Source organism: Thunnus maccoyii, chromosome 15 (assembly GCF_910596095.1).
Source record: "Thunnus maccoyii chromosome 15, fThuMac1.1, whole genome shotgun sequence".
NCBI classification, from domain to species: Eukaryota; Metazoa; Chordata; class Actinopteri; order Scombriformes; family Scombridae; genus Thunnus; species Thunnus maccoyii.
In genome coordinates, this window is record NC_056547.1 from 6839150 (window position 1) to 6860633 (window position 21484).

Consider the following 21484-nt stretch of genomic DNA (forward strand, 5'->3'; position numbering starts at 1 on the left):
GACAAACGTTGCCTTACCTGAGCGTGAACCTTGACGATAGAGGGTGTTGGTGTATTGACATGATGCTGCCTATCACTGCACGGTGCATTTGGTGTTTATGACACATATCAGGCAGCTTTCCATAAAGCATCACAGCCAGAAACAAAAAGTATGTCTGGGACTTTCCAGGTCAGCTCAAGCAGTAAAACCCAACCCACAATCATAATGCTATCAGTTGGTTTATAGCCAAAAGGAGAAAATGAAATGTGATTATAAAAATCAAAAGGCATAACAAGTATAACAAATATGCAAACATGCTCATTTATTCTTTTCATAGGAGTGATTTCTCTTCACTTTTCTTCCCACAGTACAGTATACACATCTATAAACAAATATATTTTTATAAAACCTATAAAATTAGAACTTTGCCTGAGGAATTGATGACTAAACCAAAATGAACTACATATTTCTATGCTGCAAGTACATGAAATTTTGCTCTACACTTTATTCAAATAAGGTTTGACTGACCTTCTGGCTGAAGTCAACTGAGGTCATCGACAATGATCCAAATTTTCTGACATTGCTGATTAATCTTTTATTTGATAAGTATCCGTGAAGCAACCTTTGGCCATTTCAATCGTAAATAAAGGTTTATGGTCTGAGCTGTGTGCTTTCATGTCCAACTTTTATTCATCTTAACAAATACAAGGACATGAAATTGAAAATGATCACATAGTTGACATAGTATTCTATGCATTAGTAAAAAAAAAAAAAAAAACACTCATGAACAGTATTTTATGAATGAACAATTAAACATTTTAATATTTTTATTTTTCAATTAAACATGAACAATTAATTGTAAATTGCAAATGAAATTTCTGCAAGATAAATAAGAATAAATGTGTCACACACTAGCTACACATTTGTAAAGGTGCTTTTTTTTTGGCAACATACAGAATAAAGAATATATTCTCTGAAAAACCATATGTTTAATTTTCACTATTTATACAAAACCATCTTAATTCAATATTTACATAAACTCCACCACGTTCTCACACATTTATATCAAGTTAACTGCTGTCAAACACATGCAGCACAGTAACATCAAGCTATAGCATCAGCTCAATGGCAGTAGTTTATCACTGTGGCGAGTCTCCCTCAGTGAAGAGCTTCTCTCTCAGTTTGTAGTAGCTCCCCTTCATGTCCATCAGCTCCCGGTGAGTCCCTCGCTCCTGAACTCTGCCGTCACCAACCACAACAATCTGATCTGCCTTCTCAATGGTCTTCAGCCGGTGAGCGATCACCAGCAGCGTCTGGTTGGGACAGCTAGCCAGAGCCTGCTGAACCTGTGCACAGCAAGTGACAGAAATATTTATTATCCAACGTCCGCCTGGTATCTTTCTGTCTTTTTAGGTGAAAGCAGAGTCTAAGGATGTCAGAGGAAACATTTAGATAATTCTTTTATTATGTGCAGTGATATATAAAAGAATAAAAAAAGAGGAACTCCTGTGCAACTTTGCTCCATTCATAAACATGTCATTACTGATTAGGGAGATTTAAAGGAGTATAAATGAAAAAAGAAGGGTGCAACACTGTATATTTACTGAGAATGAGTATGACTGAATGTCAGAGATCACACAGACTGTTGTGAATGCAAAAGTTGATTTTTTTTTTCTTTTCTTTTAAGCAGTGAAACACTTGGTTTACAAATTACTAAATTTGTCTTTAACCGCACAGTTTGCAATGGAACTATTCCCACATGTATATCCTGCGATATTGATGTTGTCACGAGATATTGTTTAGATGTTGGGAAGCACTAAACACATTTAAGGGAAACATTTTTTGAGGCAAATTACTTTTTTTCTGAAAGTTGACATTTTTCTTTTCTTTTTGAGCTTTGAGCTCTAAAAAACATGTAAAGATTTGATTTTCATCAATCAGGTCTTGATTATCCTGCCAGAAACTCTAAAACAGACATGTTTTTTTTATATTGCTTGTTTCATTTTAGCAATTCTTATTGATTACCTGTTCAATGATGTGTGTAGTTTTACACTTCTGCAGCACTTCCTCTATATATCTATTAAATACTGACTTTATGTTTTACTGGTGAATACAGATAAATGTTCATAGATTAATTGGCTCAAGTGATACAAGAGGCTTCAGATCTTCAACCACATTTACCAAACACATGATTAGACAACACAGTTTTAAAAGTTGCAACTTACTTTATTTTCACACTCAGCATCCAGAGAGCTGGTAATTTCATCCAGAATGAGGACCTGTGGCTGTCTGACCAGGGCTCGAGCGATGGCGATCCGCTGCCGCTCACTCTTGGACAACTGGCCGCCACCCTCACCCACCTCTGAGAAATGGACATAAATCATAAAATCATAACAGATTGAGGTTTGAGTAACATAAAGTAATAATAATAAGATGAAGGGGTTCAGACCAAACACCACAAATACTGTATGTGTTTATTTAGTCTTTATGTACAAATTTAATCTACATAAATGTTTAAAATAAATAAATAAAAAGTGCTTCCATCATCAATCCTGTTCTCTAAATGATTTTTTTCCGCCGTCATTCACCCAACTTTCCTCTAACATCTAAAGCAGGTTTCTATGTGTTCATTCAGACATGTAAAAACAGCACGAGAGGCGGTTATATCTGTTTACCCGTATCATAGCCTTTCTCCAGCTGCTTGATGAAGTCGTGGGCGTTGGCTTTGCGTGCTGCTTCCTGGATCTCTTCCAGTGAGCAGTCATCAAGCCCGTAGGCGATGTTGTGTCTGACGGAGCCGGAGAAGAGCACAGGCTCCTGGCTCACCACTGCGATCTGTGAAAACAAATTCTCATTAGCTTGACTGAATGAATATATGTTATACATAAAAAGTCTAATTTACACTCAAATCTTCCTACACAATAAGATTGTATATTTAATCTCAGGGATTTTACTTTTTTTCTCAATATGATGAGGCTAAAGTCAATTTTATTTAATTTTGTGATAGCAACTGCTAAATATTGGGACTTGTGGGCACTATTGGATGAAGTGTGTGACCTTGATGCATTTAGCTGTGGCTTTAATGTGTATACGTGAGGGGGGAAATATTACATAATATACAGCACCAGTAAACAGTTTGGACACTTTCTCATTCATAGGAAAGTGTGTCCAAACTTTTAACTGTTACCGTATATCTTCCAGCCAGTCTACTTTAGAGTTCATTAATCAATACATACAATGTATTGTTGTTGAACTGCATTCTGGTCTAAAGAGGCTTGTCCCCTCTGCTTTTTTCAGGGAGGACCTTTTTTGTATTATTAGTGAATGTTATTTGGAAAATGTAGACCAATATGAAAAGAGAGAGAGATTAAAAATCTGACAGAAACTGAAGACTTTTGTTTGGACATTACCTTCTTGTGGAGGAAATGGTGTTCATAGGATTTTAGCGGCTCATTGTCCAAAAGGATTTGTCCATCCTGTGGCTCGTAGAATCGCTCCAGCAGACTCACACAGGTGCTTTTTCCTTCTCCAGACGGACCCACCAGAGCCGTCATCTGACCTGGCTTCAGCTCCAAAGAAAAGTCCTGAAACAAGGAGATAACAGTGGTTGTAATAACACAGTACGACTACAATATTTGACACTTATCCAGTGAAGGATATAGGGATCTTTAATTTATGTCTGTTTACTGTATATACACTGTGAACACTTGGAGGGGAAAGCCTGAATTCAAAAAATATACGTTTCACTCTCTATTTCTGACCTGTTTTTTTTTTCACTTGTCATTGCAACTTTTTTTTCATGAGCTGCTCAAATTGAAACCAAAGAGCTCAGATCTCACCTTCAGAACTGGTTTTTTGGGGTATGCAGGGTAGGCAAAGTTAAGATGGCGGAAGCTGACATGTCCTTTCAGCTGATCAGGTGTGAGTTTTCCCTCTGTGCTGACCAGAGGCTCTCTATCCAGGTACTCAAACACTTTCCCAGCAGCCCCCACCGAGTTCAGCATGTCGCCGAAGATGTAGGTAAGAGTCTGGAAGATAGTGGTCATAGGAGAGTGTTTACAGACCAATCACTTAAGAAGAGTGCCTAGAGTCAGAGTTGTAGTGAGTCAAATATAAGTTATTTTGCAGGGAATCATAAAAGGTATGACTCATCCAGACCTCTTTGGTCATCATCTAGCACAAGCATGAGTTCAAAGTTTGGTGAAACTGCCTTTAGGTTTTCTTGCTCCTAGATGCTGGATTAGCCTTCCTTAGGATTTGAGTGCTCATTCTCTAACGTCTTTTAAAGGTAGCCTCAAAGCATTTATTTTTCTATTGCCTTTTTGTTTGTGTTTATTTTTTGTGTGCTTGTTAAAACCAAGCAGTCGTTAAATATTAAAATCATTGAAGCACAACTATAGATATTTTTTCCCTTATTAAAACTTGGTGTCTACATTACCCACAATGTAACTCAACCTCTGACAGTTCGGTCAGAGATTCGGGTGTGTTATGCTAGTAGTGGCTCATGCAGCCGTGCAGCCCATCTCTGAAGCAGAGATGAGAAGTGGGCTGCATACTTGGTTTTAAAATGCAGTTCAGTGATTCGAACACAAGTGGACAGCCGAGACACATCCCTGTTCACACCCGTGTCTATCATGCGTCTCCAAAGTGTCCAGCTGATCACTTATGTTCAGATTACATCAGTCTGTCGCCAGACAAGTGTCTGAAATGCAACTTTTTCACATGCAAGACCTGTAAACAGACTTTGATGTGTAAAATTTGTGCACTTCCCCTTTTTTTAAATGTAACATGCATTTCTTTCTGTCTTATTTTGCATGGTCATGAGTTTTCCTTTGAATATGAAATATGCTATATAAATATAGTTTGACTTGCCAAACTACTGAACTTTTTGTTAAACTTGAGATCACCATCTATGACTGACAATAACCCGAAAAGAGCATTATAGAATACAGATAATAATGAATAATATAATGATAATATTTTCATACCCTGATGTTCTTTCCAAGGTCTGACTGATAGAGGATGAAGGAAACCAGGTTGCCAGTGGTCATTTGTCCTCTGCGGATGAACAGCCTGCCGTAGTACAACATGAAGACCTGCATGCCCAAACCTATCAACTACACACACACACACACATATACACACACACACACACACACACACACACTGGAATAAATACTGTGAAATGAGGAGATATGTTGTGAGAGGTTAAACGCCACCTGATCTCCAAAAAACACTATTTCACAAAAAATGACTTCTCACCCTCCGTGCGAGCAGGTAGACAGCCCTTACAGTGCCACGGCGGGTCTTGAGGGTATGTGTGTCCATCAAACGGTTGTCATAGCGGCGGGCCTCATGTTTTTCTGTGTTAAAGCTCCGTACCACACGAATACCAGATACTACCTCGTTTGCTGTTTCATTTGCCAGAGCCATTGAGTCCTGCAATGCCAGGGACAACCTCTGAGGAAGGAATAAAAAGGATGGAAAATCTCAGTCTTCAATGAAATTTATTTTCAATAATTTTAAGGAGATTTTGATCTTCTGTTTAAACATCTAATAAAAACTATTGGTATTAAAGAGACAAAATATATCATTTTAATTTAATTCTTACATCAGACAGCAATTTACAGCTCAAATTTGAACAACAAATAATTTAAAATAGTTTTTTTTGTTTCTGTAGTTTTTTGCGCCACTTGTCTTTCGAAAGACTTAAGGACCGCAATATCAAGCATTGACTACTGCAACTCCTTACATGCAGACCTCCCCGCATGCACATTCAAACCTCTACAGATGATTCAGAACGCGGCAGCGCGTCTGATCTTCAATTAGCCCAAAACAGCACATGTCACCCCACTGTTGATATCCCTCCACTAACTCCCAGTTGCTGCCCACATCAAATTCAAAACCCTGACACTTGCTTACAAAACAGCAAGAGTTCCTACCTGAACTCCATCATTAAGATCTACACTCCCTCCCGCTCACTACGCTCTGCTAATGAAAGGCGCCTGGTACCACCACCACAACAGGGCCCTAAGTCGCTAGCTAGACTCTTCTCCTCTGTAGTTCCCTGGTGGTGGAACAAGTTACCACACTCTGTTCGATCTGCAGAGTCCCTCTCAATCTTTATGAAAAGACTAAGGACCCAGCTCTTTCGCGAACACCTCTGCACTTGATGGACTGAAGGTAGAGGAAAAAAAAAACAAAAAAAAACTGCTTCAATACAATCTATGCACTCTATGCATTGCCTTCGTGTACTGCCTGTTGGCATCTATGTTCTATTGCCTCAATCTTAAGCTTTATGGCACTTACTCATGTTGTTGTCTCCTAACTAGATCCCTGCTTGTGTTGTATCAGTGTCAGCTTATTCAACATCTCTTATTAACCTGCTTTTACCTGATAGTGTGTGTCATAAATGTTTTGTATGAGGCCGGTGATCGGCACCTCCATCAGCACAAGGAATGTGAGCTTCCATGAAAGATTCATCATCAGAGAGATCATGCCCAGCGTCTTGATGAATGTCCTCAGCAGCACGTTGACGTTCAGGCACACTGTGTCTCCCATCAGGTTGGTGTCTTTAGACAACCTGGATGTGATTTCACCTGCACAAAACATTACTAGAAATTAGCCTCTTCTTCTTCTTCTGTTCTGCTCTATTTTGTCCTCTTTCTTCCTGTCCTGTCTTGGTATGTGCAGCTTGACCTGTCTGGTCCATATATCATGTTAGGCCTTGTCCTGTACTTGAATCTTATTCTATCTTTATGTGCCCTGTCTTGACTTGACTTAATCTTTCCTTCATGCATGCTAAGAGATTATTCATACAGCATAACTGCAAGTTTTATTATAAGAGTCTTACCTGTCTTTATGGTCTCATAGAATCCAATTTCCTGTTTGGTCAAAGCCTCAAACAGCTTGCCTTTCACTCTGCATGTGAAGGCACCGATGGCACAAGTAAGTAGACCCCCTCTGCAGCCTGCACTCACAGAGCTAATCAATAAATCAAAGAGAAAGTAAGTTAGATATTGATACATGCTGGTGGATGAATGTGGAGGGAAGAACAACATTGTCCCATACCTTCCCAGAGAGTGCAGGCCCATGAAGAGGAGTGCAGATAGGAATTCACTCTGCTGGTAATGACTGCCAAGAATGTCAATGACTCTCCCGGTGTAGAACGGGATGAACATCTCACCTGAGAAGACACAATACATGCAGGTACACACGATCAGACACATACAGAGAGATACAGAAACATCATCATCATCATCATCATCATCATCATCATCATGAATCTTGCTCTGTGTAACCTTTGTTTCTGTTGTTTTTATTCAACCTGTAAAGTGTGCAGAGACACTGAGTGATGTTGCACTACAAATAAACTGAAGTTACATTTGAAGTTATTTCAGGGAGAAAACCAACCATGCAGGTGTAGTGTTTCTGTTCCCACATTGAGATACAAATTTTAAAAGTAGATGCAATTAATGCTAATGATTAAAATTTCCAGTATTCAGAATTGTTAACTTTAAACTTTATGATTTGTATTTATGAGCCTGTATTTGCTTCTATTATTTCTGTCCTCTACTTCTATAATTTCTACATCTATTTTTTTTAAACTTTCAAATGCATCCTTTACAACATGGATTAACATCAGCATCACTTTGCTGTATTTTCTTTGCATCACCACCACTTTCCTCCTCATCTGCTGTACTTACAGATCACAGCCAGCGACAGGAAAACAAACCCTCCACACAACAATAAATAGTAAGGTTTGTACAGCCGCAGGACTCTCATTAACAGCACTCTGGCCTTCTGTTTCTTCTCTTTACCGGCGGCCGCATCGTCGGCGTCCGGTATAGTGAGTTCCCAAAACAGCGCAGCAGCCAGCGACGCTCCGGCGAACATCAGCCAGCAGCGCATATCCGCCAACAAGCCGCACTGGCTCTCCTCATGGTAGACCACCCTGGTCCCGGTCTCAAACACCGCGGGCAGCACGCTGTACGCTGTTATAAAACGGATCAGCACCGGTTTGAGGTCTCCAAGAGTGAACAGGGTTATAGCAGTTAGAGTCAAACAACGGAGAGCTGCAGAAACCCAGAGACGTGAAAGATCACCAAAGACGCCGTGAGTCGCTACAAATCCTGACGCGTAAAATAAAGAAAGGTCGACGCAAACTGCTGAAGTCAAAGCAACGACTTTACGGAACACGGGTGCTGTTTTGTCTTCCATTTTAGCAGCCAGTTTATCCTCAAATGACCTGCTCTGCAGCGGGACCAGTGGTTTAGTTTTCAGATACTTTCAGTTTCATTTTCTTTCAGCAGCAGGGGTTTCCCTGAAACCCAGACAGCTGAAAAACTAAAGGCTGTAACAGGACAGTAAACTAAGCACCAGAGGCTTAAACACGAGGCTGACGTTGGCATCCGATTCTCATCTTCCGATTGGAATTTTCCGGTCCACCCTATGGGTCCACCTTAAAAGTGGCATGAAGCCTGTAGATGTTCAGTCATTTTCGAGCTAATTCATGAAGTGAATAATGTAACAAATAGTGGGGAAATTAAATGAGGATGATTAGTAGACTGAAATTGTCCTAAATTTTGATCATTTTTCTGTTGCATATTTTCCTTATTGTCCTTAATTATGATAAACTGATTTTCAGCCTTATTGCTATTTTTGCCTATTTGCTGTGGTCTTATCTGCTCAGTATTGAAAAGTCTAAACAAACCAATACTCCAGTGTGACAGGAGATGTCAAAGGGTATCATAATCTTGAGTTTTATTAATTTTTGCTGTAGCATTTTTGTTTCTTATTTATCTCAATCCCTTTATTATATTTGTGGAAATTAAGTGAAGGGTGATGTCACTGCTTTTTTTCCCCATCCAGACCACATTGGACCAGGTCCAGATCAGAAACCACCATACTTAGACCTGTCAAATCTGGACTAGATTAACATGGAAACTCCAGAGAATCAATAAAACACAGTTTCTGATTTGTGAAACCTTTATTCTATTTGTGAAAATGCAAAAAGGGACGATTTCACTCCTTTTTTTTCATCTAAACCACATTAGACCATGTCCAGTCAAAACAATCAAAACATCTTCATAGATTGGTCAATTGGTTAATTTACTCTTCAAATTCTTACATCAACAAAATTACCGTTGTTCTCTCACCTTTCCTCTAATTGGCCATGGTCAACCTCTCTCACTGCTTCTGCCAATGTTAGTCTCCTCACTTTTTCCAAAGCCTTTACCGTGGCCTGTGATAGAAGTACCATAATTCAGCCATTAGTGTGCTAGTTCTTCATTTATCTATATCTATACTTGTATACTAGTTGTATATTAGTGTGTGTGTGTATAGATCTATATATGAAGACATTTTTATAAAGAGCTTTCTTGCCTTTAATTGTGCAAACAGACAAACATTTCGACACTACTGTGTCTTCATTAGAGTCAGGATGGACAAAGGCATGAGGCAAACAACATGTAATCAACCTGAACCAGGTGTGCAGTTGTAATTAGATAATAGGTTGAACAAGTTTTCAAATCCATTGGATAATGAATCCAAGAGTGGGAGTTGCCATGGTCAGTGTCTGAGTGCCACACCTCCAACACATGTCAGGAACAAAAGAGCACAAACCACTCACAACCAATAGAATGCACCAAATCCAAGTACAAATATCCATCAAAAGTGACAAACTAGAAAAAACATGACATACCTAGTACTTCATCAATGCCAAAGGAACAACACCATATCAGAAACAAAAAACAAAAAAACGCAGAACACGGAACATGGTGGAGCCCTTTGGCATAAATGAAGAATTGAATTGGTCATGTTTCCTCTGACTTGTCATACTTCATGGATGTTTGCATTTTACTTTAGGTACTTTTCTTTAACTCTCTAGTGGGGGTTTTGTTCTTTTGTTTGTTTTTTTGTTTGTTTTTTGTTTCTGATATGGTGTTGTTCCTTTGGCATTGATGAAGCACTAACTATGTCATCTTTTTCTAGTTTGTCACTTTTGATGGATATTTGTACTTGGATTTGGTGCATTTTATTGGTTGTGAGTGGTTTGTGCTCTTCTGTTCCTGACATGTGTTGGGGGTGTGGCACTTGGACACTGATCATGGCAACTCCCACTCTTGGATTCATTATCCAATGGATTTGAAACCCCGTTCAATCTATTATCTAATTACAACTGCACACCTGGTTCAGTTCGATTACATATGTTGTTTGTCTCATGTCTTTGTCCACCCTGACTCTGATAAAGACACAGTAGTATCGAAATGTTCGTCTGTTTGCACAATTAAAGGCTGCAAATTAATCAGTGTGCTCCAGTCCCTTCTGTTTTTTGAAGTCTGCTGTCCTCAAACTGAGAAGCACCTGATTCAGCTGCTTTTTGTCGGAAGATGCGTGGAGAACCCTGTTTCTACTAGCTTTCTTTCAATATTTTGTTACAGTTATCAACATTTGATTGACTGTCCACTAACATTTTCCATCATTTCAGACCCTGCTAGTCTCCTCCTGCCCACCAGTTGTCCTTATTGTGTTCCTACTTTTTCCACTCACCTGACCTTGCACCTGCTTGCAGACATGATCCTCATTACCCCATTATCCAAAGAGTTTATACTGTAGACCTGCACAGTATCCTAGTCATTAGCTACAGTAGGTATCATGTCTTCTAGTCATAGCGTTGCAGCCCTTTTGTTTTGCCTGAGTCTACGCTAGGTTTTTTTTTGCTTTTTCCTGCCTGCCTTAACTTTTTATTGCTTTGTGAAGCACTTTGTAACATTTGTTTTTAAAAGTTCTATTGTAATGGAGGATGATAGCTCAAACTGTAATTGTAGCTAGTTAGGGGGTAGGTGACCACTGTGGTGCATCAGCAAGAATGCAGGGATGCTGGGATGCTCTCTTCAATGCTTTATTACTACCAACAGGTAGGTATATACAGGTGTGTGTGTTATGTTTCTGAACGTACACATGCAAGGGTAGCTTGTGAGTGGCCACTATTTACAATATATATTTGACTGCAGTCTCTCTCTCGTCCGCTCTCTATGGCAACCATGACCAAAACAAAACATAGCAACCGGCAGTGTTTGCATTGCTAATAACAAGGGCGCTGATTGGCCGATCCCTGCTACCCACTACAAGAAGGGAGCTGATTGGCTGATCCTACTACCCAACTGATTGACTAAACTACTATTATACACAAACACACGAGTCCTTCATCACAGCCGCCCCCGAATTTGCACAGTCAAATTTGCTGTTCCAGAGAAGGACTAGTAGTCTCTGGTGCCATCTCAGGTATGGCAGGAAGCGGGACAAGGTGGGAAACTGGCCGAATGTAGTTCCTGGAGTTCACCTGAATCTCTGCTGTCCTGATCCTCCCATCTGTGCCTGAGATGATCTTGGTGATGCAGCCAATAGGCCAAAGCACTCTAGGGAGCTGTGGATCCACAATCATGGTGACACTGCTCATTTGTAGTGGGGCTGTCTCTTTCTGCCATTTAGTGCGTGTCTGAAGGGCTGGGAGGTAGTGAATGATAAAACTCCTCCAGAATTGGTCAGCCAGGACCTGTGTGTGTCTCCAGCGGTGACGGCTCAACAGCTCAGACTCCAGGTACAACACCTGAGGTAGCGATGGATCAGGCCACCCCATCACAAGCAAGTTCGGTGTTACTGGGTCCAGGTCTGCAACGTCACTGGACATGTACCCCAGGGGCTTTAAGTTCAGTATGCCCTCTACTTCGATCAGTACTGTGTGCAGAACTTCTGTTACCGTCTGCATCTGGATTGTGGTATAAAGGGCAGCTTTGATTGATCTAATTTCCCTCTCCCATACACCACCGAAGTGAGGCGCACTTGGGGGGTTGAATCTGAAGTTGATCTGATGTTTGGCCAGTTCTTCCTGCAGGGTGGGGTGCAGAGCTTTAAATGTGTTGTGAAGCTCCCTCTCACCTCCTTTGAAGTTTGTGCCTTGGTCTGATAGAAGCTCCGCTGGTTTTCCCCTGCAGGAGGTGAATCGGCGGAGGGCCATCAGGAATGAGTCCTGATCCAGGCTACTCAGGACATCTATATGGACAGCCTGGGTGGTGAGGCACATAAATACTATGCCCCAACGTTTCTCATTCCTCCGTCCAATTCTGACCACAAAGGGCCCAAAACAGTCCATGCCTCTAGAGAAGAAAGGTGGTTTCAGTAGCCTCAGCCGAGCAGGAGGTAGGTCTGCCATCTGCGGTACTACAGGGTTCGCCCTCCATCTCTGACACTCAGGACAGGCATTCTGGTGCTGCCTTACAGCCTCTCTTCCACACCTAGCAGGCTGGAGGTCAGAGTGGGGCCTGGTAATAGAAGCTCATTTAGGTTATTGCCATTGTGGATGAAAGAGCAGTTGAATACAATTCTGTTTTCCCATTGTGACTCACCAGGTGATGTGGGATAAACCAGGATTCAGGAGACTTCCTCAGCTCCTTCTCTGTTATCTTCTTTACGTACCCAGCCTGTGCCAGTTTTGAGACCTCGGCCCCATAGGCTGATGCTCCGGTTGGGTCTTTCATTAGGTGCCTTTCAGTGCCCCGCAGACTTTGCAATACAGCATCTTTGGGGGCATGGAGACAGGGCATGTTCTTTACATGCAGCAGGGGGGTGGCGTAGCGACATACTCCATCAACATCCACCCTCACTGTTTTGGTTTCTAGCAGGCACACTGCTTCGTGGTCTTGCCTTGATCGCGTTGCCATTTTTTCACTCCTGTAAGGCAATATGTCCATCTGCCATAGTTTCTCCACATGATGAAGGAGCTCCTTAGAGGGCGACTGTGTGCCTATATGCAGACACTGCTGGGGCTGGAGAACCTGGCGAACAACTCTGGTAGGCCCCTGGATAGTCCACCCCAGCCTGGTCTTCACGGCAGCTGGTCCTGCAGGGGGTCCCAGACGGACCGGCTCTACTGGGGTAATCAGATGGGGGTAGTACGACCCAATCAGAACCATAGGACGAACACAGTCCAGCGCTTTCAGGGGGAGGCCTTTCAGGTGCTAATATTTGTGCTGGAGCATCTTGATGGGTTGTGAGTGCTCTGCCAGCCCCAGCTGGTCAGCAGTGAAGGCTCTCTGTATCTTAAAAGTCTTTTGGGGTTGACTGGCCGGAGAAATGGAAAACGAGACAGACATACCATGCAGAACTCTGAGATCCTGGCACACAGTCCTCAAGGCTAGCTGCTCTAGCTCCCCTTGAAGTTTCAGCTCCTTAGCAGCAGCAGAAAGGAGCATAGTCTGCTCGGATCTGTCGTCTAGTATTGCGTAGGTCTCCATAGCCTGCTCTCCATTATGTAGCACAACCTTGGTCACCTTAAGGAGCACCTGACTGCAGCCGGACTTCCTATCCAGGTAGAGCACTTCATTGGCAGTACTCACTGGGCAGGAGGTGTTGTCTGGGGCTGGCTTAGTGTTGACGTCATGGAGGGCCTCCAGATGTCTGCCATTACATCTCTTGCACTTGGCCTTCAGTCTGCACTGTGCGGCTTGGTGAGAACGGCCACAACGCCAGCACCTTCTGTTACTCTTGGCCCAATCTCTCTGCTGCTCAGTGGTAAGCTGGGTGAAATTTGTGCACTGTTTCAGGTAGTGCTGAGCATTGGTACAGTATGGGCATAACAGGACAACTTTTCCGGATGAACTGGCACTGATGGATGGGGGTTCTGGGATGGTGGGGCCACAAGTCTGTTCAGCCCCATGGAGAACTGTGGTAGGCATACCAGACTTTGAGTCCTTCCATTTCTCTCTCTTTGCCTCGATGTTGTCTTTGCTCTCTCCTTGAAGCGGCCCATAACCATACTCTTGAATCTTCAGGTTGAACTCCAGCCAGCCAGCGACAGTAGTCAAGTTACATGGGACCCACACTGAAGCTCTATATGGCCTTTCCCTCCCAGCTGGTCGAGCATGCCCACCAAGGCTCTCACTCTGAGGGCAAATCTTTTGAAAGCAGCTGTGTTGTGACTACGGATGTTAGGCGCCTCCATCAGGTCTGCGATACGCCTTAATGCCAGCTGGTGGGGTTGCCCATAGTGCTCTGTTAAAGAAACCATGGTGTCTGTATAAGGCTGAGTAAAGTTTGTATACAAGTCTGCAATGAGGAGTGCTTCTTCGAATTTGAGGTGGTCTACCAGGATCTGGTATTTAAACCTCTCTGTGGCATCCTTAGGGTTCTCCAGGAAGGTCTTTAGCCTGGCAAACTCATGCAGGTCCCCCCTACTGAAATCTGAGATGGTGGGTTGAGGGCCCCGATATACACTCTCTGTCTGTCGGCGGGAGTGACAGTCCTCATGTCTCTGGTCATCAAGTGAGCCTAGCAATGGAGGTAATGGACAAGGTGATCTATGTGGACGGGCTGGCAGCTCTGCTGGATGGTGTGACCTCTCCCCAGAACCTGACACGTCTTGTAGTATTCAGGTGGCAGGATATTAGGCGGCTGCTCTGGAGTCATCCCCATCCTCTTAAGGCATGCTGTCAGCTCTTTGGTGGCAGCATGTGCAGAAAGGGATGGACAGTGGGCAATGGCCTGTGGTGCTGGGCATGGCAGGCTGAGGGCCGCAGCGTGCACTGATGGCTGCATGACTGGGCTGTGCACTATGGCGGCAGGTGGGCGAGGATGTGATTGTTCTGCTTGCATTAAGCTGCCTTTGCATCTCGATTATGGTGAGTTGAAGCCTCTGGTTGTCTTCCCTGATCTGTCGCAGTGCCTCCAGTATTGCAGGTGAAGCCCCTGGTACTGATTGGAGAGACAGCGGGTCTGGGGTGCTTTGGTGCTGGGGTCCCGAGTTCATTGACTCCCTGGGATACTTTGGACGAGCACCAGTCACAGGAGTCCACTGATTGAAGATCAGGGGGGTGAGAGGAGGCATCTCAGCGGTCCTCTCTGTGATAGGGCTCCTGCATCTGTAGGGGGTGCTGGATAGTGAACGCTGCAACTGGGGGAGGTCTCTCACCGACAGGCAGCGAGACATCATAATCAGCAACCCAGGCTGGTGGACATATCTGACGTCTGGGGCGGGTATCAGTCGGCAGCAGTGGTTCACTTCTATCACAGGGGAACATCTCCACTCTCCGCAGCGGTCATTCCTATCCAGCTCGAAGGACCAATTTGTAATGGAGGATGATAGCTCAAACTGTAATTGTAGCTAGTTAGGGGGTAGGTGACCACTGTAGTGCATCGGCAAGAATGCAGTGATGCTGGGATGCTCTCTTCAATGGTTTATTAATACCAACAGGTAGGTATATACAGGTGTGTGTGATTATGTTTCTGAACGCACACATGCAAGGATAGCTCGCGAGTGGCCACTATTTACAATATATATTTGACTGCAGTCTCTCTCTCTCGTCCACTCTCCATGGCAACCATGACCGAAACAGGCAGTGTTTGCATTGCTAATAACAAGGGCGCTGATTGATCCCTGCTACCCACTACAAGAAAATTTGTTTAGGGATATAAGTTATAACTGCTGTCGACATACCTCTGACAGAATCACATTCAGGATGTAGAGTAAAGGTTTCACAAATCTGAAGCTGTGTTTTTAAGACACTTTAGCCTCTCTGAGATAATCTAGTCCAGATTTGACAAGTATTGTGGTTGTTATCTGGACCTAGTCTAATGTGGTCTGAATGGGAGAAAAGCAGTGAAATCGTCCTTTTTTGCATTTTCACAAATAGAGTAAAGGGTTTGAGATCATCAAGAAAAAATACTACAGGAAAAATTAATAAAACTCAGGATTATGATACCCTTTGACATTTGTCATATTGGAGTATTAGTTTCTTCAGACGTTCTTAATACTGAGCAGATAAGACCACAGCAAATAGGCAGAAATAGCAATGAGACTGAAAAGCAGTTTACCATGAGTAAGGGCAAAAAGAAAAATATGCTACAGTTAAAATGCTCAAATATTATTCAGGATGAAAACTTAAATGATAACATCCAGTGTCTGAGACAGTATTCTCCCTTCAAACATAAAAAAACAGCTTCTGAAAGAATGCTTCATTGTAAAAAGAGACAGAAAAAGTAAAGCTTTCAACAAAGGCCTTTTATTTAATTTGAATATCCACATAATACACATTAAAGCACATGTGGGGCTCATTGTGAGTGCATCCACTATGATTCAAAATGCATGTAAATGTTAGCAGGCTAAACCAGGTGACATACCATCAACCAGGCATCATAATCGAATTTGAAAACTACAGTCACATCTACTACAGTCTACAGTTCAGTGATGATGTCAGGCCTTTTCTAAATGAGAGAGGTCTGGTGGCTACAAAACAGTTCTTAGATGTAATAGTTGGTTTCAATTTCTATCCACCTATTTAACCCTTTGAATCTGACCTTAATCTAGTTGAGGGATGGAGCTAAGTAACATTCAGCATCAGATAACCTTATGAGAATTACACCCAGGCACTCAAATTAACAACTACTATGTGTCAGTCATTTTTTGGCAGGTAAATCCTTTAACTGTAAGCTTCTTCTTCCTTATATTTCAAAGTCTGTTAATGATGAAGCACAAACCTTATCTGATAATCTGAGGGTGTGAGCATCTTTTAAATTACACTAAGGTTACCTGATAATACATACTGTATGAAATAGGTTTGGAAATTAAAGAGCAATACAAGGACATTTGTTTTATTAAAAATGTTAGCAAATGTATTCTTGACCAGTATTTTTTAGTTTACAAGCAGAATTAGGTGACAGCTAAGACAAAAAATGTGAGTCATGGCTGTTGTGAGAAAAAAAAAAAATCTTATTGTGTTCTGCACAACAGTGGCCTGGCACACTAAAGATGGAAAAATTATGACATATCAAAGAAGGTGGGTAAGTTATTCCCTAGAACAACTTTCTCCTCTGTGCCGTGTTCATCAATGGTGACAATATAGGCCACGCCGCCACTGGAGCCGTCACGGTTCATAGCCAAAGAGAGAGCTACGAGAGAGAGAGAGAGAAAAAAATTGAGCTTTTCATAAGAAGAAATATTGAATATAACATGATACAATACATGATCTCGCACACCTACAATACAATAATAACTCTTTTCAGACGTCACTACCAGACGCTGCAAATGTCTGGTCTCTCTTACAAACATCCAACAACCTGTCTTGACAAAAAAAAAACTACTTTCTGTGGGAATACTGTACACTTACTGTTGACAACAAACTGCTGGCACTCCTCTTTTTTCATGCCCTTGCGATACTCAGCATCAACAAACCCATAAACATATGAGCTGCCAGAACCACCAACTGCAAAAGGTTGTCTTGTCAGGAGGCCACTCAGGGTTGCAAACACCTGGGAGAGATCAGAGGGACAAGAGAGATTTTAATGTCATTCTGTATGGATCCACACAGAAAATGAGGAATATACAGTGCTGGCTACAAGAGCTATTTTATACAGAGAACCTTGCAGATCAAGTGTTAGCAGATGCTAAGTCAGTGGTAGCAAAATAGCGGCCTGTGGGCCAAATCTGGCCCTCTGGCACAAATATTTGCCCCCCTTTGATGAGTGAATTCTAATGTTGTTTTAATTCCACAACTTTAGCCTATTCTGTAACAGGTATAGAATGGACCCAATTGCAGCACAAATGACACTGGTATAAATTTTACAGTCTTTATTCCACACAATGTCAAGACAATAGTAGCATGGTCAGAGAAACACAGTTCTGATGAGTATGGCTCCACCGGGAATCGAACCCCGATCTTCCACTCCCAAAGCAGACAAACCACAGCACTGGCAACAGTCCAACAGTTCTTAGGCAGGCTAGATCGGTGACGGAGAGGGAAAGACGCAACACTGCACAAGAACAGTCTCTAGTCCAGAGCTACATTCTCCATCATCTGTTGCTTCCCCCAAGGAACGGTCCCCTAGAGACTGGTCTGGTGGAGGCAAACGTGGGCTCCCCGACGGGCAGGCATCTTAGCTGGCTGGTCAGGATGACACCGATGAAAATCAGCAATGAGGTTGGAGTCGACGATGAAACGAGCTGGAACCCAGGATCTCTCCTCTGGGCCATACCCCTCCCAGTCCACCAAGTACTGAAGGCTTCTCCCCCGCCGGCGGGAGCGCATCAGACGATGCACCGTGTATGTGTGGAGGAGGTGGTGGTGGTGCTGCAGGGACCAAGGGACTGTCATGGACCGGCTTCACCTTGGAGACATGGAAGGTTGGATGGACGCGCATAAAGCGCGGGAGCTTCAACCGTACTGCAACGGGGTTGATGACCTTCTGTATTGTGAAGGGTCCAATGTGTTTGGGTGCCATCTTCCTGGATTCCACGTGGAGGGGCAGGTCTTGGGTGGAGAGCCACACTCGCTGACCCGCTTGGTAAGTAGGTGCAGGGGTGCAGCGGCGGTAGTGTAGCGGCCCACAGACCGAAGGAGGATGGAATGGGCCCGGAGCCAGGTTCTGCGGCAGCGGTGGATGAAGGCTAGGACAGACAGGCAGGAAACCTCCTTCTCCTGGGTGGGGAACAACGGTGGTTGATAGGAACATTGGAAAGGAGAGAGGCCGGTGGCAGAGCAGATGAGGAAGTTGTGGGCATATTCTACCCACAACAGCTGTGAGGACCAGGAGGAGGGGTTCTGGGAGGCCATGCACCTCAGGGCCGTTTCCAACTCCTGGTTCATGCGCTCCGTTTGCCCATTGGTCTGAGGGTGGAAGCCGGAGGACAGACTGGCGGTGGCACCCAAGAGACTGCAGAACAAAAAACAGAGGTAAATTGAGGCCCACGGTCCGACACCACATCGATAGGGAGGCCATGAAGACGGAATATGTGGAGCAGGACCAACTGAGCAGTTCTCTTGGCTGAAGGGAGCTTGTGCAGAGGCACGAAGTGGGCCATTTTACTGAAGCAGTCCACAATGGTCAGGATGACAGTATGACCTTCAGAAGAGGGAAGGCCCGTCACAAAGTCCATGGAGATGTGGGACCACGGGCGGTGGGAACAGGAAGAGGCTGCAGAAGTCCTGCCGGGGCCTGGCAGGAGGTCTTGTGTTGATTACAGACTGGGCAGGCTTTGACGAAGTCCTGGGTGTCCTCTTTCAAACTGGGCCACCAGAAGCACTGGAGGAGCGTGTGCTGTGTCCGTTGAGCACCAGGGTGGCAAGAGAGCTTGGAGGAGTGGGCCCACTGCAGCACCTCTGACCTCAAGGCTGGAGGGACAAACAAGCAGTTTGGCAGGCAGGAGCTGGGACCAGGCTGTCCCTCAGCTGCTGCTCTCACCCTCTCCTCGATGTCCCAGGTCACCGCGGCGATAAGACAGGACCCAGGGAGGATGGGCTATGGCCTCTTTCCAGATTCCTCCGCTCTCTGGAATTGCCAGGACAGGGCGTCGGGCTATCGGACGGGTTTACAAGCATAATTTGTGACCTCACAACTGGTCTGGAGCCAATCGTGGTCCAGTATGCAACTTACACATGTGTGATGTGGAAACTTGAGGCCTCCAATACAAGGAGAATGGACTTTTCAGTGAAGTAGGAGGCATCTTCTGTGTAGTATTTTAACTTTTAAAATGAACAATATTTGCATATTCATATACTTGTGGAGAGATCGGACTTGTTTTATATATTTTAAAACAGGAGGGAATCTTTAAATTCAATTTTTTCTTTTTTTCCAGCCAACACTTTCTTTTACATTTTACATTCATGATATGTGACTACTGACCTGCCCTCCCTCCCTTCTGTCCCAGCCGGCGACGATGAGATGTGCTGACAGCTCCTCCTTGTACTTATAGGAGATGTTCTTCACCAGAGTGGCAGCTGAGCGAACCTGGGGGTCCTCACCTATCTCCAAACTGACATAAGAAGGCAAAAATAAGACTCTCATACAAATAGAGAAAGACAAAAACAGAATATCACAGAATATCATGGCTTGAAATGTTTGGACTGTTTTTACCTCTTCATTTTATTCATATCGGTATGCTTTGACTGTGTATTTACCTGTGAACATCGAGCTGATAGTTGACCATCTCAGCGGTGGTCTGAGCATCTGCTGCAGAGCCTGACAGAGCACAGTAGATCTTGTCATGGAGGAGAGACAGCTTGTTCATCACCCTGTTGACCACTGATGCTCTGAATGGAGGGATGAAGAGGGAGAGTGTGATTGAAGAGAAAAGAAGTTGATATAGAGAGAAAAGAAGAGGAAATGGAGAGATAGAAGGAATTATGTGTATTATAGAAAATGCAACTTACCCTGCAGACACTCGGGAGTCAGACCCCAACACAACTCCTCCATCGAACTCTATAGCAATGATAGTTGTCTAGAGGCAAAGCAATAAATATTAATTATTCAGTCTGTGCACCTGAAACCAGCGCCATCAAATCATGTTCAAAATCTTGTACTCACTCCGGTTTTCACCTCCTCAGACAACCACTCTGGTCCCGTTCCTTCCAACATGTTGATGCAGCGCAGCTACAAAAACGATCAAACCGACTTATCGTGTGCAAGCGACGTTCAGGTGACACCAAAAGTAAACCGAAACGTTCAGTCGAGCAGAATAGGTTTTATAATGTTTTCCAATCGTCGGAAAACTTCTCTTTAGCTTTAAAAGTTGTTTAAACGCGTTTTGTTTGCCAAATTAACTCTACAATCATACATCAGACGGACGCCATGTTTTCCTGGATCAAAATCGAAATAGAAAGTTAAATTGTTCCTCTGCAGTGAGCAGTAACTAACTCAGCCTAGACATACACAACAAACAACTGACTGTAACACATTTTGGTTCAGTGGGGATGAAGCACTCTTCAAGTGTGCATTGAGCTTTGTGTTAAGATAACTTTAATTTTTCTATATACAGCTATATGCAACACTTAAACCCCAATTTACCTCAGGGACAGTAAAGTAGCCTTTATCTTATCTTATCCTTAACAGTAGCCTATGTGTGGGTCACAAAGACATTAAATGCCACGGAACAATAAAAACATACAGTATATTGTAACGGACTGTGTTCATGTTAGTGTTTAACTGTTATGATTGTAACTGTGAGAAATGTTAGTTAGTTCAGACATAAGGTCTGCTGAGTTGCAGTGCTGATATTTCCAGACTGTCAGTGAACATATTGTCAGACGCTGTGAGGCCTGTCCGTCATGGCTTCTTTTTCCTGTTTTGACACGTGAATGTCAGTGTGAATGGCAAGTGAAGAGTCAGGGCAGCCCTTTTGTTATTTTTGGCGTTGGCTAGGGCTCATAGTAGCCTGTGTTATTGTGCGCAATAAAGTTGCAGCAAAAACCGACTAACGTCTCGCCGTCTGTCATCGAGGGACATTACAATATAATACAGTGCAAAAGTTGTAGGCACTAAAAATAATACCCTGAATAGTTTTTATTTATCAATTAATGCTGTAATAACAACAGTGTAAAAATACTCCATTACAACTCCTGCATGAAAAAAGTAAAAGTAGCAAAATGTAGTTAAAGTATTGCAGTAAAAGTAGTGGTTTGGTCCCTCTGACTGATATATTATTATATATGACATCATTAGATTATTAATAGTGAAG

General features: G+C 43.2%; 2 protein-coding genes across 2 annotated transcripts; both read right to left on the reverse strand.

The window, feature by feature from the left end:
* Positions 1-645: 645 nt before the first annotated feature.
* Positions 646-8416, reverse strand: tap2a (transporter associated with antigen processing, subunit type a). The gene is made up of 11 exons (XM_042436373.1): positions 7686-8416; positions 7051-7165; positions 6833-6963; positions 6373-6578; positions 5242-5439; positions 4968-5096; positions 3819-4007; positions 3390-3563; positions 2655-2814; positions 2205-2341; positions 646-1325 (listed from the first exon to the last, which is right to left on the reverse strand). The coding sequence occupies exons 1-11, from the start codon at positions 8197-8199 to the stop codon at positions 1119-1121; spliced, it is 2160 nt and encodes a 719-aa protein (XP_042292307.1). The 5' UTR covers positions 8200-8416; the 3' UTR covers positions 646-1118.
* An 8303-nt stretch (positions 8417-16719) lies between these two features.
* psmb9a (proteasome 20S subunit beta 9a) lies at positions 16720-20776 on the reverse strand. Its single transcript, XM_042436366.1, has 6 exons — positions 20335-20776; positions 20181-20248; positions 19929-20060; positions 19654-19783; positions 17142-17283; positions 16720-16923 (listed from the first exon to the last, which is right to left on the reverse strand). The coding sequence occupies exons 1-6, from the start codon at positions 20383-20385 to the stop codon at positions 16793-16795; spliced, it is 654 nt and encodes a 217-aa protein (XP_042292300.1). The 5' UTR covers positions 20386-20776; the 3' UTR covers positions 16720-16792.
* Between the last annotated feature and the right edge of the window lie 708 nt (positions 20777-21484).

Coding starts and splice junctions, on each gene's coding strand:
- tap2a (XM_042436373.1), bottom strand. CDS start 8,199: ATGGAAGACAAAACAGCACCCGTGTTCCGTAAAGTCGTTGCTTTGACT. Junction 6,579..6,832: donor CTATGAGACCATAAAGACAG/GTAAGACTCTTA, acceptor TGTTTTGTGCAG/GTGAAATCACATCCAGGTTG. Junction 4,008..4,967: donor ACCTTGGAAAGAACATCAGG/GTATGAAAATAT, acceptor ACTATCTTCCAG/ACTCTTACCTACATCTTCGG.
- psmb9a (XM_042436366.1), bottom strand. CDS start 20,385: ATGTTGGAAGGAACGGGACCAGAGTGGTTGTCTGAGGAGGTGAAAACC. Junction 20,249..20,334: donor CTGAGGAGGTGAAAACCGGA/GTGAGTACAAGA, acceptor CTTTGCCTCTAG/ACAACTATCATTGCTATAGA. Junction 16,924..17,141: donor CCAGCAGTTTGTTGTCAACA/GTAAGTGTACAG, acceptor TCTCTCTCGTAG/CTCTCTCTTTGGCTATGAAC.